This window comes from Zea mays, chromosome 5 (genome assembly GCF_902167145.1).
Source record: "Zea mays cultivar B73 chromosome 5, Zm-B73-REFERENCE-NAM-5.0, whole genome shotgun sequence".
Classification (NCBI taxonomy): Eukaryota; Viridiplantae; Streptophyta; class Magnoliopsida; order Poales; family Poaceae; genus Zea; species Zea mays.
Genome location: NC_050100.1, coordinates 178496050 through 178512485, shown reverse-complemented (window position 1 = coordinate 178512485; position 16436 = coordinate 178496050). Strand labels below are relative to the sequence as shown.

Below are 16436 nucleotides of genomic sequence, written 5' to 3'. Positions count from 1 at the left end.
GCATTGTTATTCTATGGATTTCGCTCGAGATATTTTTGGATTGGGTGGGCAACACTTCTATTTCTTACAAATTGTAATATGGTTCGAGTTCAATAATTAAATTTTAATGTTTTTCCATTTGTGTAAATTGTTTCAAAAAGTTTTGCTTCTGCTAGCTTTCCAGTTCCAGAAACTAAAACAGGAGCAGCATGGTGTAGCAAAAGAAAAAAGAAAATATATGTGAAATACCCATGAACAGTATATTTCTGTGCTTAAATTTTCATACAAAACCGTTTAAACTTGTGGTGTAGTATACATAAACACGATTAGAACCGTTTTTCAAGGCCTGGACGATTAACAGCTCTGATCGACCAATTAATTCTACCCCTGGTGTCCAGGATTCGATCAGACGGCCAGAAAACGTGTACTAAAGTTGATAACATTCCAAAATCCAACATCACTTGCAAGTTGCAAAGCTTATGCATCAGAGTCTCACCTTACACAAGACTTGCAGCCTTATTCAGCCACTTGAACAGCTACAGCATACAAGGCACCCAAAAAGGGTCCCTCAAATAATGTCTCCTTTTATTGATCGATCAGAGAAGCAAGATAGGTACCAACAACATAGAACGGGGCAACGACTGCTATGCAAGCAGTCCTTCTTTGCAAGCGTGCAAGCAAACCATAAGCAAACCATCTGGTCCATTAGATCGTGATTCAACCGTAGGTCACATTTAATACTTAAACCTTTTCACCACCAACTCAATAATCTTTATAAAAAACCATAACAAATTATAGTTATATCTGTGGTTGGATCGTAATCTAATGGACCGGATGGTTTGCTTGCACGCTTGTAAAGAAGGACTGCTTGCATAGCAGTCGTTGGCCATGAAACGGAGCCCTGGGCTGTGCCCACCGTTGCAAATGCCGCCCATGCCATGCTCCCTCGCTCCGAAGCAGACGTTGCGCACCTCAGGCGTATGCTTCTGGAAGTTGCCAAACTGAGCTGCTGGAAGATGTGAATGATCAAGCGTAATGACATTACAAGCCATCCTCTGCATGTCAGCTCTAACACGAGGAGCAAGAGGTGCTAATGGACTTACAGGAAGGGCATCAGCCCAGCAGGCAGGCAACTCCCCATGATACTTTTCAATGTTTGGTTGCTGCATCCTCTGAGTACTTCTGCTCATACTCCGCAAACTTCTCGTACTCCATTAATTAGGATAGATGGTTGGCAAACCCTCTTGACATCCTCAGGCACAGAGAAACTAACTCGTCTTTTGGTTTCGTTACACAAAAACCGAAAAGACACACAAAGAACCACAGCTTTTCACGGAGTCCGGAAAATCATCAATCGAATCACTGAGAGGTCCCAGCACAATCAAATTTTACCAAATGCTGATATATTCCACACCCACAATGCATATTAAGCCCCCCCTCCCCCCCCCCCAAAAAAAAAATCATGTATGTGAATTACCGAAAAATGGTAACATGGCCTGTTATCTCTGGAACGGTATTGGAGCTCGTCCTGGCCATGTTTCGACTCTTTCAAAGTATTTCACCGGGACGACGCCATCAAAACCTTCTGTCAAGATCACTTTGTTGTCTGAAATATAAAGCTTCATCCCACCTGCGCAACAAATTTAGGTGTTATATTAGCCTCTAGCACTCAGAAAACGAAAGAAATTTTTTGGGAGCCTATTTGTAAGCATTATATAGTACCTTTAAGTGCTTTACTAACGTCCAGATGTATCAAGATGTTTACATTCTGCCGTACACCTGAAGATAGAAAAAAAAAGAAATTCAAGTTTGGTGCGGCAGCAACAGAATAAACATTGAAAAACATGCTACAAAAGTGTGACAGCTGAAGTCATCAAGGTAAGCAGCTAACTTAAGGAATAATAATGATGGCTGGAAGCATATTAGATTACAGCAGGAATTTGATAATAGATTTCTTTTATATAAAAAAACTCCAGATGACCTTGACATACTCAAATGATCTGCTGACGTAACATGAGTGATTCTTCTACGAACATATTAAACACTGATGTGTCTCTAAAGAAAGAAATCATACCACTGGTTACTTCTCCATCTGATGGTAAGCCGCTTGAGAAATGTATGTGTAACCTTGCCATACGCTTTAGCCCAAATTGCAAAATCGAGTCAAGGTTTTTTCTGTAAGTTCCATGCACACAAACTGCAGATGTAACATGTTATAAAAATATATGACTCCATTCGGGAGCAAACACAGAAGTGGTTGTTATTTTCACATACCTGACACTTCGTCGGGGGACAAAATGGGCTTCAGCAGGCTCTCTGATGTGACAGTCTGAAAGAGGATTGCAGGATCAGTAAGAAAACTAGAATGACCAATTGAGCTGTAATTTATGTTGATCTAGCCACGAAGGCCAAAACCATAGATGCTCTAAAGTCTGTTTTTGCTAAAGCTGCTTTTGGTGGTAGTCAGTCAACAAAATTCACTTGATGTCTCCATGAGAATGGAAGCAGCACAGCAGGCCGCAACCGAGAATACTGGAATAAACACCCAAAGGATATATGCTGACTCAAGCCTGAAGGTAAGAAAAAGCACGATTGTCTACGATATCCGAGTTCAAACAAGGCTTGCTGATTTACAGTGCTAATGAATGAATATTAGTTAGAAACACAAGTTACATTGCTAATGTACAAAAGCTAAAAGCTAGCATTGATGAGGTAAAAAGTCTGCAAGCATAAGAATCGAGGTGTTATGGTAAATTATGACTATGGCATATACAAAGAAGGGAAACTATCAGAATATAAGTATTATGCATAAAAACAAAATGTGAATGAAACCTTTGTTTTATGATTCCATGAATGCAATCAAGCAAGCATTCCAATTATCGCATTCTCAGTTCCTAAGCATTAGCAGTAAGCAATAGGAGGACAGAGGACAACTAATCATTGTACCAGTAGATGCTATTCTAAAAAAACATTTCCATCTCACAAAAATATTAAAGGGAAAGTGAACAATCATAGGAAATATACGATGCTGTGTTAACAACTTCAGTATCAGTGCAGGAAATCTCGGGCAGAGAACATACTGTTACTGTGTGCCCCTGGTTCGCCCGGATCAACAGCTCGCCATCTTCCTCCAACAGACTAAACCGCTGCTTGTTGTCCTGCCTGACTGCCTGCACGCCAGCCAAAATGTCACAATTTCTCATCAAACTGAGTATTGCTCATAGTTCACGGCAAAATTCATAATCCAAAGAAATCAAGAGCATGCCAGCATTCCAAAAGGCAAGTCTACCTATACAAGCTAGGAGTAATGAGAAGAAACAGCGTTTAGCACAAATCAAGTAGCCTAACAAGTTCGACAGCAGTTCATCAATCAATCAACCAACGAAATAAAACCAGTATCATCGATACCTCCCTGATCTCGTCAACAGTGTGAGACTTGAGAGGGGCCTTGGCGAAGGTCTGAAGGTTGAGCTTCAACAGGTCGCGGACGCGCACGTATCCATCGGTCCTCATATCTATGCGCAGCTCCGCCGCCATGTGGCGCAACACCCTCGTCCTGCAACCGAGAGCAGAGGCCGTCAGCGGGCGACGCGGCGCACACAACAACGACGGAGAGGGGATCAAGCCCTACAGGAGGCGACCGAGGGCGTCGATGCGGTCGCTCCCATCTCGGCCGCCGCCACCGCCACCGCCGCGCGGCTGCGGGGAAGCAAAGGCAGCGGCCCTAGAGTGGTACCCGCCAGAGGAGGAGGTGGATGACGACGAAGGGTTCATGGCGAAGCGGAGGTGCGGGGTTGGAGCAGGGAGGTGGCGGCAGTGGCGGAGCTAGGATTTTAATCCAGGGTTGTCGAGATAAAAGAACACATCAGGTAAAAAAAAAGGCGGTAACATAACATATCTATATAATTCTCTAACAATTCAGTAGCAGTTCTAAACATCCTTATAATTTGTTCAATTCAACTTCGAAAGTCTGAACACAAGAAAAAAACTATCTAGCGTCCAGATGATGCAAAATCTGCTATATTTACAAGAATACAAGGCGTATGTCAGTATGTGGTCTGTCGACTCAGTTCACTCTAGGAGCAGGAGACAACGTAGCTTTCGTTTTATTATTATCAGCTGGACAATCGAACTGCGTTGGTGTATGATATGCATAGCTTAGATGTTGCCGTAATAGTTTAGCAAACTTGATGTCGGAACAAATTTTAGTGCACTACTTTCATTGATTGAGTATTTAAGTATATATGTGAACTACTTTCAGCTGCTTATGACTAGTTGAGAGATCGCATCGGTACATGCCAGAGGGAGAGTCTTCCGCAGACAACCAGCCAGCGCACGAACTCCGTGGTTCTGGTGGCGTCTCCGCGTCTGTCAGGGCACCTTGGCGGGGCCGCCGCCGGCCGCAGGTGGGGCGTCGAGATCCGGGCGACTTGGCGAGGCAGGTTGACAGTGAGCGGCGCAGCAGGCTTGGAGGCGGTGGCGGGCGGCGGGGCTGTGGGCCCTGCGTTCTGGCCCCTAGGCAACGACGACCAGTAGGTGAGGCCTGCGCGGCGTGGGTGGCGGGAGAGGAGGAGGAGCGGGGGCGAGGCGGCAGCAGCCACTGGATGCGTGCGGTGGGGAGAGGAAAGGGGATCGGCTGATGACCGACAAGGCGCGTGGCTAGAGATGGCCAATCGGGCCGCCCGGCCCAGGTCTGGTGAAGCCCATCCCGCCTGGCACGGTTAGGAAACCGGGCTGAGCCGTCTAGGCACGCGGGCTCAAATTCCTGTTCGAGTCTGGCCTGCAGCGGGTCTAAACGGGCCGAACAGCACGAAAAAGCGGACTATGTGGGTCGGTAAGCACGTTTTAGTGTAAAAAGACGGGTTTAGCGGGATTAGAGATAAACGGGTCGTACCGGACTAGCCCAACGTGTCTAGTTTTCTGTCCGAGTCCGACCCACTTATTCGTGCCAGGCCGACCTGGACCCGCATAGAATCGGGTCGTACCGGGCTCGGATCGGACCCAAACAGCGGGCTTCGTATCGGGCTCGCGGGCCTCGTACTTATTGGCCATCTATAGGCCTGCCCCCTCGGAGATATGGCTTGGGCTGTAGACTGCAATTGGGCCGTGCGACAGACCTATGCATGTGCTCAGTTAGATGGTCCACGGAAGTAGGCATGTTTGTTATTGATTACGAGAACCCTATTTTCCCACGAGATTTCTATTTTCTCAAAAGAAAATAAACAAATTTTTCTTGGAAAAATAAAAATCTCGAAAAAAATAGGGTTTCCATACTAGCCTTAATGGCCAAAGAACCCAAATTAAAGATGGCAGGCCGATTCCAAAGCAAACACCCTAAAGCCGGATTGTTTCAGCTTAAAGATTATCTTATAGATTATATAATCTAGATTATAATTTAAATTATATAGTCTATACATAGCTCTTTGGTTGCGTAGATTATAATGTAGATTATTGATCTCTAATGCACAAAGGCAATAATGCCCTTGTTGCGCCTGCTTTGGAAGAAAAGAAGAATGACAATCCATTTAATTTTAACAACATAATTATGGGTAGTACGTCTTTTGTCAAAAATAATCTCAAATAAGCTACTCTTAAGAAGATTATCATACTCTAGGGTATAGATTATATAATTTAGACATATAATCTGGTTGTTTGTTTACTAGCTAGATTATTTAAGTTGAATTATATAATCTGGGCAGATTACAATCCGAAACAAGCAGGGTCCTAGTCTAGCAAATTAAGAGCACCTAAAGGGGATGAATAGGTGGTCCTGTAAAAATCAAGTCTAAACAACACAAACTTGGTTTATAATAAATGTTAGTGAGATCAAAACCAAGGTGATGTGAATAAGGAGAGAACTCTTCACTTGATTGTTCCTTTAGAATATGTATTGAACTTAAGAACAATAGCGCAAGTGAATATATGAGAACTATATGGAAGAAAACAATCACAAAGAAATATGCGCAAGTGACACGACAGTTTTATCCCGTGGTTCGATCGATGCCTACTCCACGTTGTGGTGTCCAACTTCGGTCAAGGATTGCACTCAATCCATCTCAAGTGATCCACTAATCAAACTTGAGTACCACGGTTTTCTTCCTTTTATCAAGTGTTTCCCTTTGTGAGAAATCTCCACAAGTTGGAGCCTCTCACCCTTACAAGATCGATCATAATTAAACCACAAGAGTAAGAGAGGGAATAGAAACACACACAAAAGCTAGAGCCACAACAACGACACACACACAAGTCAAGAAACGAGCACACGAAACAACGCAACGGAGTCATAGCTCAAAGAAGTGCTCAAACCTTAATCGCAATGAACCAAATGCGTGCTTGCGGAGTCTAGGCATCTTAGGATATTCAATGGAGGCTTGGTGTACTGCTCCATGCGCCTAGGGGTCTCTTTTATAGCCCCAAGGGAGCTAGGAGCAGTTGGAGCTCCATTTGGAGGGCTATTGTTGCCTTCTGTCCGCTAGCGCACCGGGCTATCTGGTGCACACCGGACAGTGAACAGTACGCGCACTGGATGCGGCAGAGAATCGCCTGATTGGTTGGTTTCCTCTTCTGTGGGGCACTTAATTGTCCGGTGTTGAAAGAGAAATTGGGTTAACCATTTCCTATAACTAATTTTGGTGATTGATAATCAACACAAACACATGGACTAACTAGTTTGTTCTAGAAATCATCTTTACAGGTGCATAAGGTTCAACACAAACCAAGAAAAGAACCAAGTTAGGGACACAATTATATTGGAGCAAAAGGAATCAAGTGTGCTGAAGAATGTCGCACCGGACTGTCCGGTGCGCCACCGGACAGTGTCCGGTGCACCAGGACCGTACAGATGTCAACCAACCACTCTCGAGAATTCTAGTGCGCGCTCCACTATAATTCATCGGACTGTCCGGTGAGTCAGCGGGCAACGGCTATCCAGCGCCAACGGGCGACTCTGCAAAGTGCTACAATGGCCTACAGTGCCGCGGTAGAAGTCAGAGCAGCGAAGTCAGAGGGTACCGGACTGTCCGGTGCCGCAAGAAGACAAAGCTCCAACGGTCGACCCAGCTCCGAACCCTAATAGTTGGGTGACGTGGCGGCGCACCGGACAAGGAACAGTGTCTTTCCGGTGGCGCACCGGACTGTCCGGTGTGCCCATCACCAGCAGCCTCCCCAACAGCTATGGAAGTGGTTGAGGGCTATAAATACCCCCAACACCTCATTCATATCCAACCAAGCATTCCAAACATCTCATTCAATACAAGAGCAAAAGACTCCACTCCAAGACACATCAAATAGATTGAATCCTCTCTTAGCCTACAAAATCAACTCAATTCCATTAGGGACTTGAGAGAGGGTGTTCTCGTGTTATTTTGTTGCTCTTTTTGCTTGGCTTGACCTTTTTTCTTTCCATTCTTATTCTCAAGTGCTTTGTAAGCGAAGCAAGAGACACCAAGTGTGTGGTGGTCCTTGCAGGGTCTTAGTGTAATACCCAAAAATGTAAACCAGGAAAATAGAGGGTTGAAAGAGTTGATCACCCCAAGTGCATGACTTTTATTCTATATCACATGCTAACACTCATGTCCCAAATAAACCAAATCAACAATGGACACAGTACTAAATTATGCATCATGATTGGTCTTTGGTTGTATGTGCATTAAATAAAAAATATATATAATAAGGATAAAAAAGAATAATAATAATAAGTTAATGAATATCAGAAGTTGGATTAAACCCTAAGTTGAAATTTGGGTTTGAAAATAAGAAAAAGAGAAAGATTATGAAAATATAAATGATATATATGTAAATAAATATATCCAGAGTCAATACCCCTAAATTCACAAATATAAGTTGTAGTGATGAACCATAGAGGTTTGAATTCAAATTTAAACTTGGAAATAGAGAAAATGGGATAGAGAATAAAATAGAGAAAGGATAAAAGACTCCATGGGCCGACGACCACCATTTTGGCCCACCTTCTGGTGTACTCGCGCGCAGCCCATCTCCTAGCCGCGACGCCGACACCTGGGGCCCACTGGCCAGCCCTCCCTCTCGCGCTGCTCAATCCTTCGCTGGGTTGCGGGGCCCACTCGACAGCGGTACTTCGCGTGTGCGCACTGCGTCTCTCTGTCTGGCTTGCGGAACCCACACGCCCGTCTCCACGCTCACGGACACCCGCGCACGACTCACTGGTTCGTGGGACCCACGTGTCATCAACTACCCCCGTCGGAATCGGATCTCCGCCGCTTCTTCCGCCGACCGAGCCGCTCGCCAACGGACCAAGCTCGATGGGGCGATAAAAGCTCGACCGCGGGTACCTCGGATCACCCCCGTGACCTTCTCATCCTCTCTGCCCTTCCCCGCGGGAGAATCCAAGTTGTGCAGAGCTCGGTAGGAGTATCCACGCGCGACCGACGGTGGAATCGCACCTGCACTGCCGATTGGCTTCGACGTTTGGCTTCTGGGTGTTCGGTTGGTCATCGCGGACGTGCGGGTGGTCATCGGGTGAACAGTGGGGCACCACAACTCTGGCAATTGCTCGTCGGAGCTCCTTCAATAACACCCGACCGCCTAGTTCCGTGGCCGGAGCTATTCGTGCCGCGACCCCTGGTAAGAATCCCTCTCCTAGGTTCGCTTTTCACTCGGAAATGCGTAGGTGCTCTCGGATTGTGCGATCGGGGCGTGGGCTTGCGGATTAGTCACCCCTCCGGCGAGGGCGCTGAAAGGGAATTAGGCTTACACCTAGTCCCTAATTAATTTTGGTGGTTGAATTGCCCAACACAAATAATTGGACTAACTAGTTTGCCCAAGTGTATAGAATATACAGGTGTAAAAGGTTCACACTCAGCCAATAAAAAGACCAAGTTTTGGATTCAACAAAGGAGCAAAGGGGCAACCGAAGGCACCCCTGGTCTGGCGCACCGGACTGTCCGGTGTGCCACCGGACATGTCCGGTGCACCAGGGGGACTCAGACTCAAACTCGCCACCTTCGGGAATTCCCTAAGGCGACTCGGCTATAATTCACCGGACTGTCCGGTGTACACCGGACAGTGTCCGGTGCGCCAAGGGAGGTCGGCCTCAGGAACTCGCCAGCTTCGGGAAACTCCAACGGCTAGTCCACTATAATTCACCGGACTGTCCGGTGTGCACCGGACTGTCCGGTGCGACTCCGAAGCAACGGCTACCTCCGCGCCAACGGCTCTCTGCGGTGCAATAAATGCGCGCGCAGCGCGCACAGATGGCAGGCGTGCCCATACTGGCACACCGGACAAGAAACAGTAGCTGTCCGGTGTGCACCGGACATCCTGGAGGGCCCACAAGTCAGAAGTTCCAACGGTCAGAATCCAACGGCAGTGATGACGTGGCAGGGGGCACCGGACTGTCCGGTGTGCACCGGACTGTCCGGTGCGCCATCGAGCAGACAGCCTCCCAACGACCACTTTTGGTGGTTGGGGCTATAAATACCCCAACCACCCCACCATTCATTGCATCCAAGTTTTCTACTTCCCAACCACTACAAGAGCTCTAGCATTCAATTCTAGACACACCAAAGAGATCAAATCCTCTCCATATTCCACACAACGCCCTAGTGACTAGAGAGAGTGATTTGCTTGTGTTCTTTTGAGCTCTTGCGCTTGGATTGCTTCTTTTCTTTCTCACTTGTTCTTGTGATCAAAACTCCATTGTAATCAAGGCAAGAGGCACCAATTGTGTGGTGGCCCTTGCGGGGAAGTTTTGTTCCCGGCTTTGATTTGAGAAGAGAAGCTCACTCGGTCCGTGGGACCGTTTGAGAGAGGGAAGGGTTGAAAGAAACCCGGCCTTTGTGGCCTCCTCAACGGGGAGTAGGTTTGCAAGAACCGATCCTCGGTAAAACAAATCCGTGTGTCTCACTTCATTATTCGCTTGCGATTTGTTTTGCGCACTCTCTCGCGGACTCGTTTATATTTCTAACGCTAACCCGGCTTGTAGTTGTGTTTATATTTGTAAATTTCAGTTTCGCCCTATTCACCCCCCCCTCTAGGCGACTTTCAATTGGTATCAGAGCCCGGTGCTTCATTAGAGCCTAACCGCTCGAAGTGATGTCGGGAGATCACGCCAAGAAGGAGATGGAGACCGGCGAAAAGCCCACTACAAGCCACGGGAGCACTTCATCGGAAGAGTCCCGCACCAAGAGGAAGGAGAAGAAGAAGGACTCCTCCAAACGAAAGGAGAAAAAGTCTTCCTCTTCTCACCACAAAGAGAAGAAGGAAAAATCTTCTTCCCACAAGCCGCATCGGAAAGGCGACAAGCACAAGAGGATGAGGAAAGTGGTCTACTACGAGACCGACACTTCATCAACATCGACCTCCGACTCCGATGCACCCTCCGTCACTTCTAAGCGCCAAGAGCGCAAGAAGTATAGTAAGATCCCCCTACACTACCCTCGCATTTCCAAACATACACCTTTACTTTCCGTCCCATTAGGCAAACCACCAACTTTTGATGGTGAAGATTACGCTAGGTGGAGCGATTTAATGCGATTTCATCTAACCTCGCTCCACAAAAGCATATGGGATGTTGTTGAGTTTGGTGCGCAGGTACCATCCGTAGGGGATGAGAACTATGATGAGGATGAGGTGGCCCAAATCGAGCACTTCAACTCTCAAGCAACAACAATACTCCTAGCCTCTTTGAGTAGAGAGGAGTATAACAAAGTTCAAGGGTTGAAGAACGCAAAGGAGATTTGGGATTTACTCAAGACCGCGCATGAAGGTGATGAGCTCACCAAGATCACCAAGCGGGAAACGATTGAAGGGGAGCTCGGTCGGTTCCGGCTTCGCAAAGGGGAGGAGCCACAACACATGTACAATCGGCTCAAGACCTTGGTAAACCAAGTGCGCAATCTCGGGAGCGTAAAGTGGGATGACCACGAGGTGGTTAAGGTTATTCTAAGATCTCTTATTTTCCTTAACCCTACTCAAGTTCAATTAATTCGTGGTAATCCTAGATATACTAAAATGACCCCCGAGGAAGTTATCGGGAATTTTGTAAGTTTTGAGTGCATGATCGAAGGCTCGAGGAAGATCAACGAGCTTGATGATGCCACCACATCCGAAGCTCAACCCGTTGCATTCAAGGCAACGGAGGAGAAGAAGGAGGAATCTACACCAAGTCGACAACCAATAGACGCCTCCAAGCTCGACAATGAGGAAATGGCGCTCGTCATCAAGAGCTTCCGCCAAATCCTCAAGCAAAGGAAGGGGAAGGACTACAAGTCCCGCTCCAAGAAGGTTTGCTACAAGTGTGGTAAGCCCGGTCATTTTATTGCTAAATGTCCTATATCTAGTGACAGTGACCGAGGTGACGACAAGAAGGGGAGGAGAAAGGAGAAGAAGAGGTACTACAAGAAGAAGGGCGGTGATGCACATGTTTGTCGGGAGTGGGACTCCGACGAAAGCTCAAGCGACTCCTCCGACGACGAGGACGCCGCCAACATCGCCGTCACCAAGGGACTCCTCTTCCCCAACGTCGGCCACAAGTGCCTCATGGCAAAGGACGGCAAAAAGAAGAAGGTTAAATCCAACTCCTCCACTAAATATGAGTCTTCTAGTGATGATAATGCTAGTGGTGAGGAAGATAATTTGCGTACTCTTTTTGCCAACCTTAACATGGAACAAAAAGAGAAATTAAATGAACTAATTAGTGCCATCCATGAGAAGGATGATCTCTTGGACTCCCAAGAGGACTTCCTAATCAAGGAAAATAAAAAACATGTTAAGGTTAAAAATGCTTACGCTCTACAGGTTGAAAAATGTGAAAAATTGTCTAGTGAGCTAAGCACTTGCCGTGAGATTATTGACAACCTTAGGAATGAAATTGTTAGTTTAAATGCTAAGGTTGATTCACATGTTTGTAATGTTTCAATTCCCAATCCTATAGATAATAATGATGATTTGCTTGCTAGGATTGAAGAATTAAACATTTCTCTTGCTAGCCTTAGATTAGAGAATGAGAATTTAAATGCTAAGGCTAAAGATTTTGATGTTTGCAAAGTTACAATTTCCGATCTTAGAGATAAGAATGATATACTTCGTGCTAAGATTGTTGAACTTAATTCTTGCAAACCATCTACATCTACCATTGAGCATGTCACTATTTGCACTAGATGTAGAGATGTTGATATTAATGCTATTCATGATCACATGATTTTAATTGAACAACAAAATGATCATATAGCAAAACTAGATGCTAAAATTGCCGAGCACAACTTAGAAAATGAGAAATTTAAATTTGCTCGTAGCATGCTTTATAATGGGAGACGCCCTGGCATTAAGGATGGCATTGGCTACCTAAGGGGAGACAATGTCAAACTTAATGCCCCTCCTAAAACTTTGTCTAACTTTGTTAAGGGCAAGGCTCCCATGCCTCAGGATAACGAGGGTTACATTTTGTACCCTGCCGGTTATCCCGAGAACAAAATTAGGAAAATTAATTCTAGGAAGTCTCACTCTGGCCCTAATCATGCTTTTATGTATAAGGGTGAGACATCTAGTTCTAGGCAACCAACCCGTGCTAAGTTGCCTAAGAAGAAAATTCCTAATGCATCAAATGAACACAGCATTTCATTTAAGACTTTTGATGCATCCTATGTTTTGACTAACAAATCCGGCAAGGTCGTTGCCAAGTTTGTTGGGGGCAAACACAAGGGCTCTAAGACTTGTGTTTGGGTACCCAAAGTTCTTGTTTCTAATGCCAAAGGACCCAAAACAGTTTGGGTACCTAATGTCAAGAACTAAATTTGTTTTGTAGGTTTATGCATCCGGGGGCTCAAGTTGGATACTCGACAGCGGGTGCACAAACCACATGACAGGGGAGAAGAAGATGTTCTCCTCATATGAGAAAAACCAAGATCCCCAACGAGCTATCACATTCGGGGATGGAAATCAAGGTTTGGTCAAAGGATTGGGTAAAATTGCTATATCATCTGACCATACCATTTCCAATGTTTTTCTTGTAGATTCTTTAGATTACAATTTGCTTTCCGTATCCCAATTATGTCAAATGGGCTACAACTGTCTCTTTACTGATGTAGGTGTCACTGTCTTTAAAAGAAGTGATGATTCAATAGCATTTAAGGGTGTGTTAGAGGGTCAGCTATACTTAGTAGATTTTGATAGAGCTGAACTCGACACATGTTTAATAGCTAAGACTAACATGGGTTGGCTCTGGCACCGCCGACTAGCCCATGTTGGGATGAAGAATCTTCACAAGCTTCTAAAGGGAGAACACATTTTAGGATTAACAAATGTTCATTTTGAGAAAGACAGGGTTTGTAGCGCATACCAGGCGGGAAAGCAAGTTGGAGCCCATCATCCACACAAGAACATCATGACGACCGACAGGCCGCTTGAGCTACTCCACATGGATCTATTCGGCCCGATTGCTTACATAAGCATCGGCGGGAGTAAGTATTGTCTTGTAATAGTGGATGATTATTCTCGCTTCACTTGGGTATTCTTTTTACAGGAAAAATCTCAAACCCAAGAGACCTTAAAAGGATTCTTGAGACGGGCTCAAAATGAGTTTGGCTTAAGGATCAAGAAAATAAGAAGCGACAACGGGACGGAGTTCAAGAACTCTCAAATCGAAGGCTTCCTTGAGGAGGAGGGCATCAAGCATGAGTTCTCCTCTCCCTACACGCCACAACAAAATGGTGTAGTGGAAAGGAAGAATCGAACTCTATTGGACATGGCAAGAACCATGCTTGATGAGTACAAGACACCGGACCGGTTTTGGGCCGAAGCGGTCAACACCGCCTGCTACGCCATCAACCGGTTATATCTTCACCGAATCCTCAAGAAGACATCATATGAACTCCTAACCGGTAAAAAGCCCAACATTTCATACTTTAGAGTTTTTGGTAGCAAATGCTTTATTCTTGTTAAAAGAAGTAGAAAATCTAAATTTGCTCCTAAAACTGTAAAAGGCTTTTTACTTGGTTATGACTCAAACACAAGGGCATATAGGGTCTTTAACAAGTCCACTGGACTAGTTGAAGTCTCATGTGACGTTGTGTTTGATGAAACTAACGGCTCTCAAGTAGAGCAAGTTGATCTTGATGAGATAGGTAATGAAGAGGCTCCATGCATAGCGCTAAGGAACATGTCCATTGGGGATGTGTGTCCTAAGGAATCCGAAGAGCCTCCAAGTGCACAAGATCAACCATCCTCCACCACGCAAGCATCTCCACCAACTCAAAATGAGGATGAGGCTCAAGTTGATGAAAGGCAAAATCAAGAAGATGAGCCACCTCAAGATGATGACAATGATCAAGGGGGAGATGCAAATGATCAAGAAAAGGAGGATGAGGAAGAACCAAGACCGCCACACCCAAGAGTCCACCAAGCAATCCAACGAGATCACCCCGTCGACACCATCCTCGGCGACATTCATAAGGGGGTAACCACTCGATCTCGTGTTGCACATTTTTGTGAACATTACTCTTTTGTTTCCTCTATTGAGCCACACAGGGTAGAGGAAGCACTTCAAGATTCGGATTGGGTAATGGCGATGCAAGAAGAGCTCAACAACTTCACGAGGAATGAGGTATGGCAATTGGTTCCACGTCCTAACCAAAATGTTGTAGGAACCAAATGGGTCTTCCGCAACAAGCAAGATGAGCATGGTGTGGTGACAAGGAACAAAGCTCGACTTGTGGCCAAGGGATACTCCCAAGTCGAAGGTTTGGATTTCGGTGAAACCTATGCACCCGTAGCTAGGCTTGAGTCAATTCGCATATTATTGGCCTATGCTACTTACCATGGCTTTAAGCTTTATCAAATGGACGTGAAAAGTGCCTTCCTCAACGGACCAATCAAGGAAGAGGTCTATGTTGAGCAACCTCCCGGCTTTGAAGACAGTGAGTACCCTAACCATGTTTATAGGCTCTCTAAGGCGCTTTATGGGCTCAAGCAAGCCCCAAGAGCATGGTATGAATGCCTTAGAGATTTCCTTATTGCAAATGGCTTCAAAGTCGGCAAGGCCGATCCTACTTTGTTCACTAAAACTCTTGACAATGATTTGTTCGTATGCCAAATTTATGTTGATGATATTATATTTGGGTCTACTAACGAATCTACATGTGAAGAATTTAGTAGGATCATGACAAAGAAATTCGAGATGTCAATGATGGGGGAGTTGAAGTATTTTCTAGGATTTCAAGTCAAACAACTCCAAGAGGGCACTTTCATTAGCCAAACGAAGTATACTCAAGACATTCTAAGCAAGTTTGGAATGAAGGATGCCAAACCCATCAAGACACCCATGGGAACAAATGGGCATCTCGACCTCGACACGGGAGGTAAGTCCGTGGATCAAAAGGTATACCGGTCGATGATTGGTTCATTGCTTTATTTATGTGCTTCTCGACCGGACATCATGCTTTCCGTATGCATGTGTGCAAGATTCCAATCCGACCCTAAGGAATCCCACCTTACGGCCGTAAAACGAATCTTGAGATATTTGGCTTATACTCCTAAGTTTGGGCTTTGGTACCCTCGGGGATCCACATTTGATTTAATTGGTTATTCCGATGCCGATTGGGCGGGGTGTAAGATTAATAGGAAGAGCACATCGGGGACTTGCCAGTTCTTGGGAAGATCCTTGGTGTCTTGGGCTTCAAAGAAGCAAAATTCGGTTGCTCTTTCCACCGCCGAAGCCGAGTACATTGCCGCAGGTCATTGTTGCGCGCAATTGCTTTGGATGAGGCAAACCCTGCGGGACTATGGTTACAAATTAACCAAAGTCCCTTTGCTATGTGATAATGAGAGTGCAATCAAAATGGCCGACAATCCCGTCGAGCATAGCCGCACTAAGCACATAGCCATTCGGTATCATTTTCTTAGGGATCACCAACAAAAGGGAGATATTGAGATTTCTTATATTAACACTAAAGATCAATTAGCCGATATCTTTACCAAGCCTCTTGATGAACAAACTTTTACCAAACTTAGGCATGAGCTCAATATTCTTGATTCTCGCAACTTCTTTTGCTAGATTGCACACATAGCTCATTTATATACTTTTGATCATATCTCTTTTATATGATATGACTAATATGTTTTCAAGTCTATTTCAAACCAAGTCATAGGTGTATAGAAAGGGAATTGGAGTCTTCGGCGAAGACAAAAGACTTCCACTCCGTAACTCATCCTTCGCCATCACTCCAAGAAAAGGACCTTGTCTTTGGGGGAGAAAGTAAAAGCCCAAAGCAAAAGGACCGGCCTTCGTCTTTGGTATAATCTTAACTCATTTACTTATGACCAAAGGAGAAGATAGTACTTATATGGGCTCTAATGATTCCGTTTTTGGCGATTCATGCCAAAGGGGGAGAAAGTATGAGCCCAAAGCAAAAGGACCGCACCACCACCAATTTCAAAAACTTAGTGTTTTCCAAAAGTATTTATCAATTGGTATCCTATTGTGT

At 45.3% G+C, this 16436-nt stretch overlaps 1 protein-coding gene across 6 annotated transcripts; it reads right to left on the bottom strand.

Moving 5' to 3' along the window:
• Positions 1–416: 416 nt before the first annotated feature.
• Positions 417–4607, bottom strand: LOC100273223 (RNA 2'-phosphotransferase Tpt1 / KptA family). Of its 6 annotated transcripts, XM_008683201.3 has the most exons (10): positions 4279–4607; positions 3611–3804; positions 3388–3535; positions 3060–3149; positions 2254–2308; positions 2054–2176; positions 1702–1758; positions 1457–1609; positions 1083–1256; positions 417–988 (listed from the first exon to the last, which is right to left on the bottom strand). In XM_008683201.3, exons 2-8 carry the CDS (start codon positions 3751–3753, stop codon positions 1479–1481), a joined length of 747 nt encoding a protein of 248 aa, XP_008681423.1. In that variant the 5' UTR covers positions 3754–3804; positions 4279–4607; the 3' UTR covers positions 417–988; positions 1083–1256; positions 1457–1478.
• Between the last annotated feature and the right edge of the window lie 11829 nt (positions 4608–16436).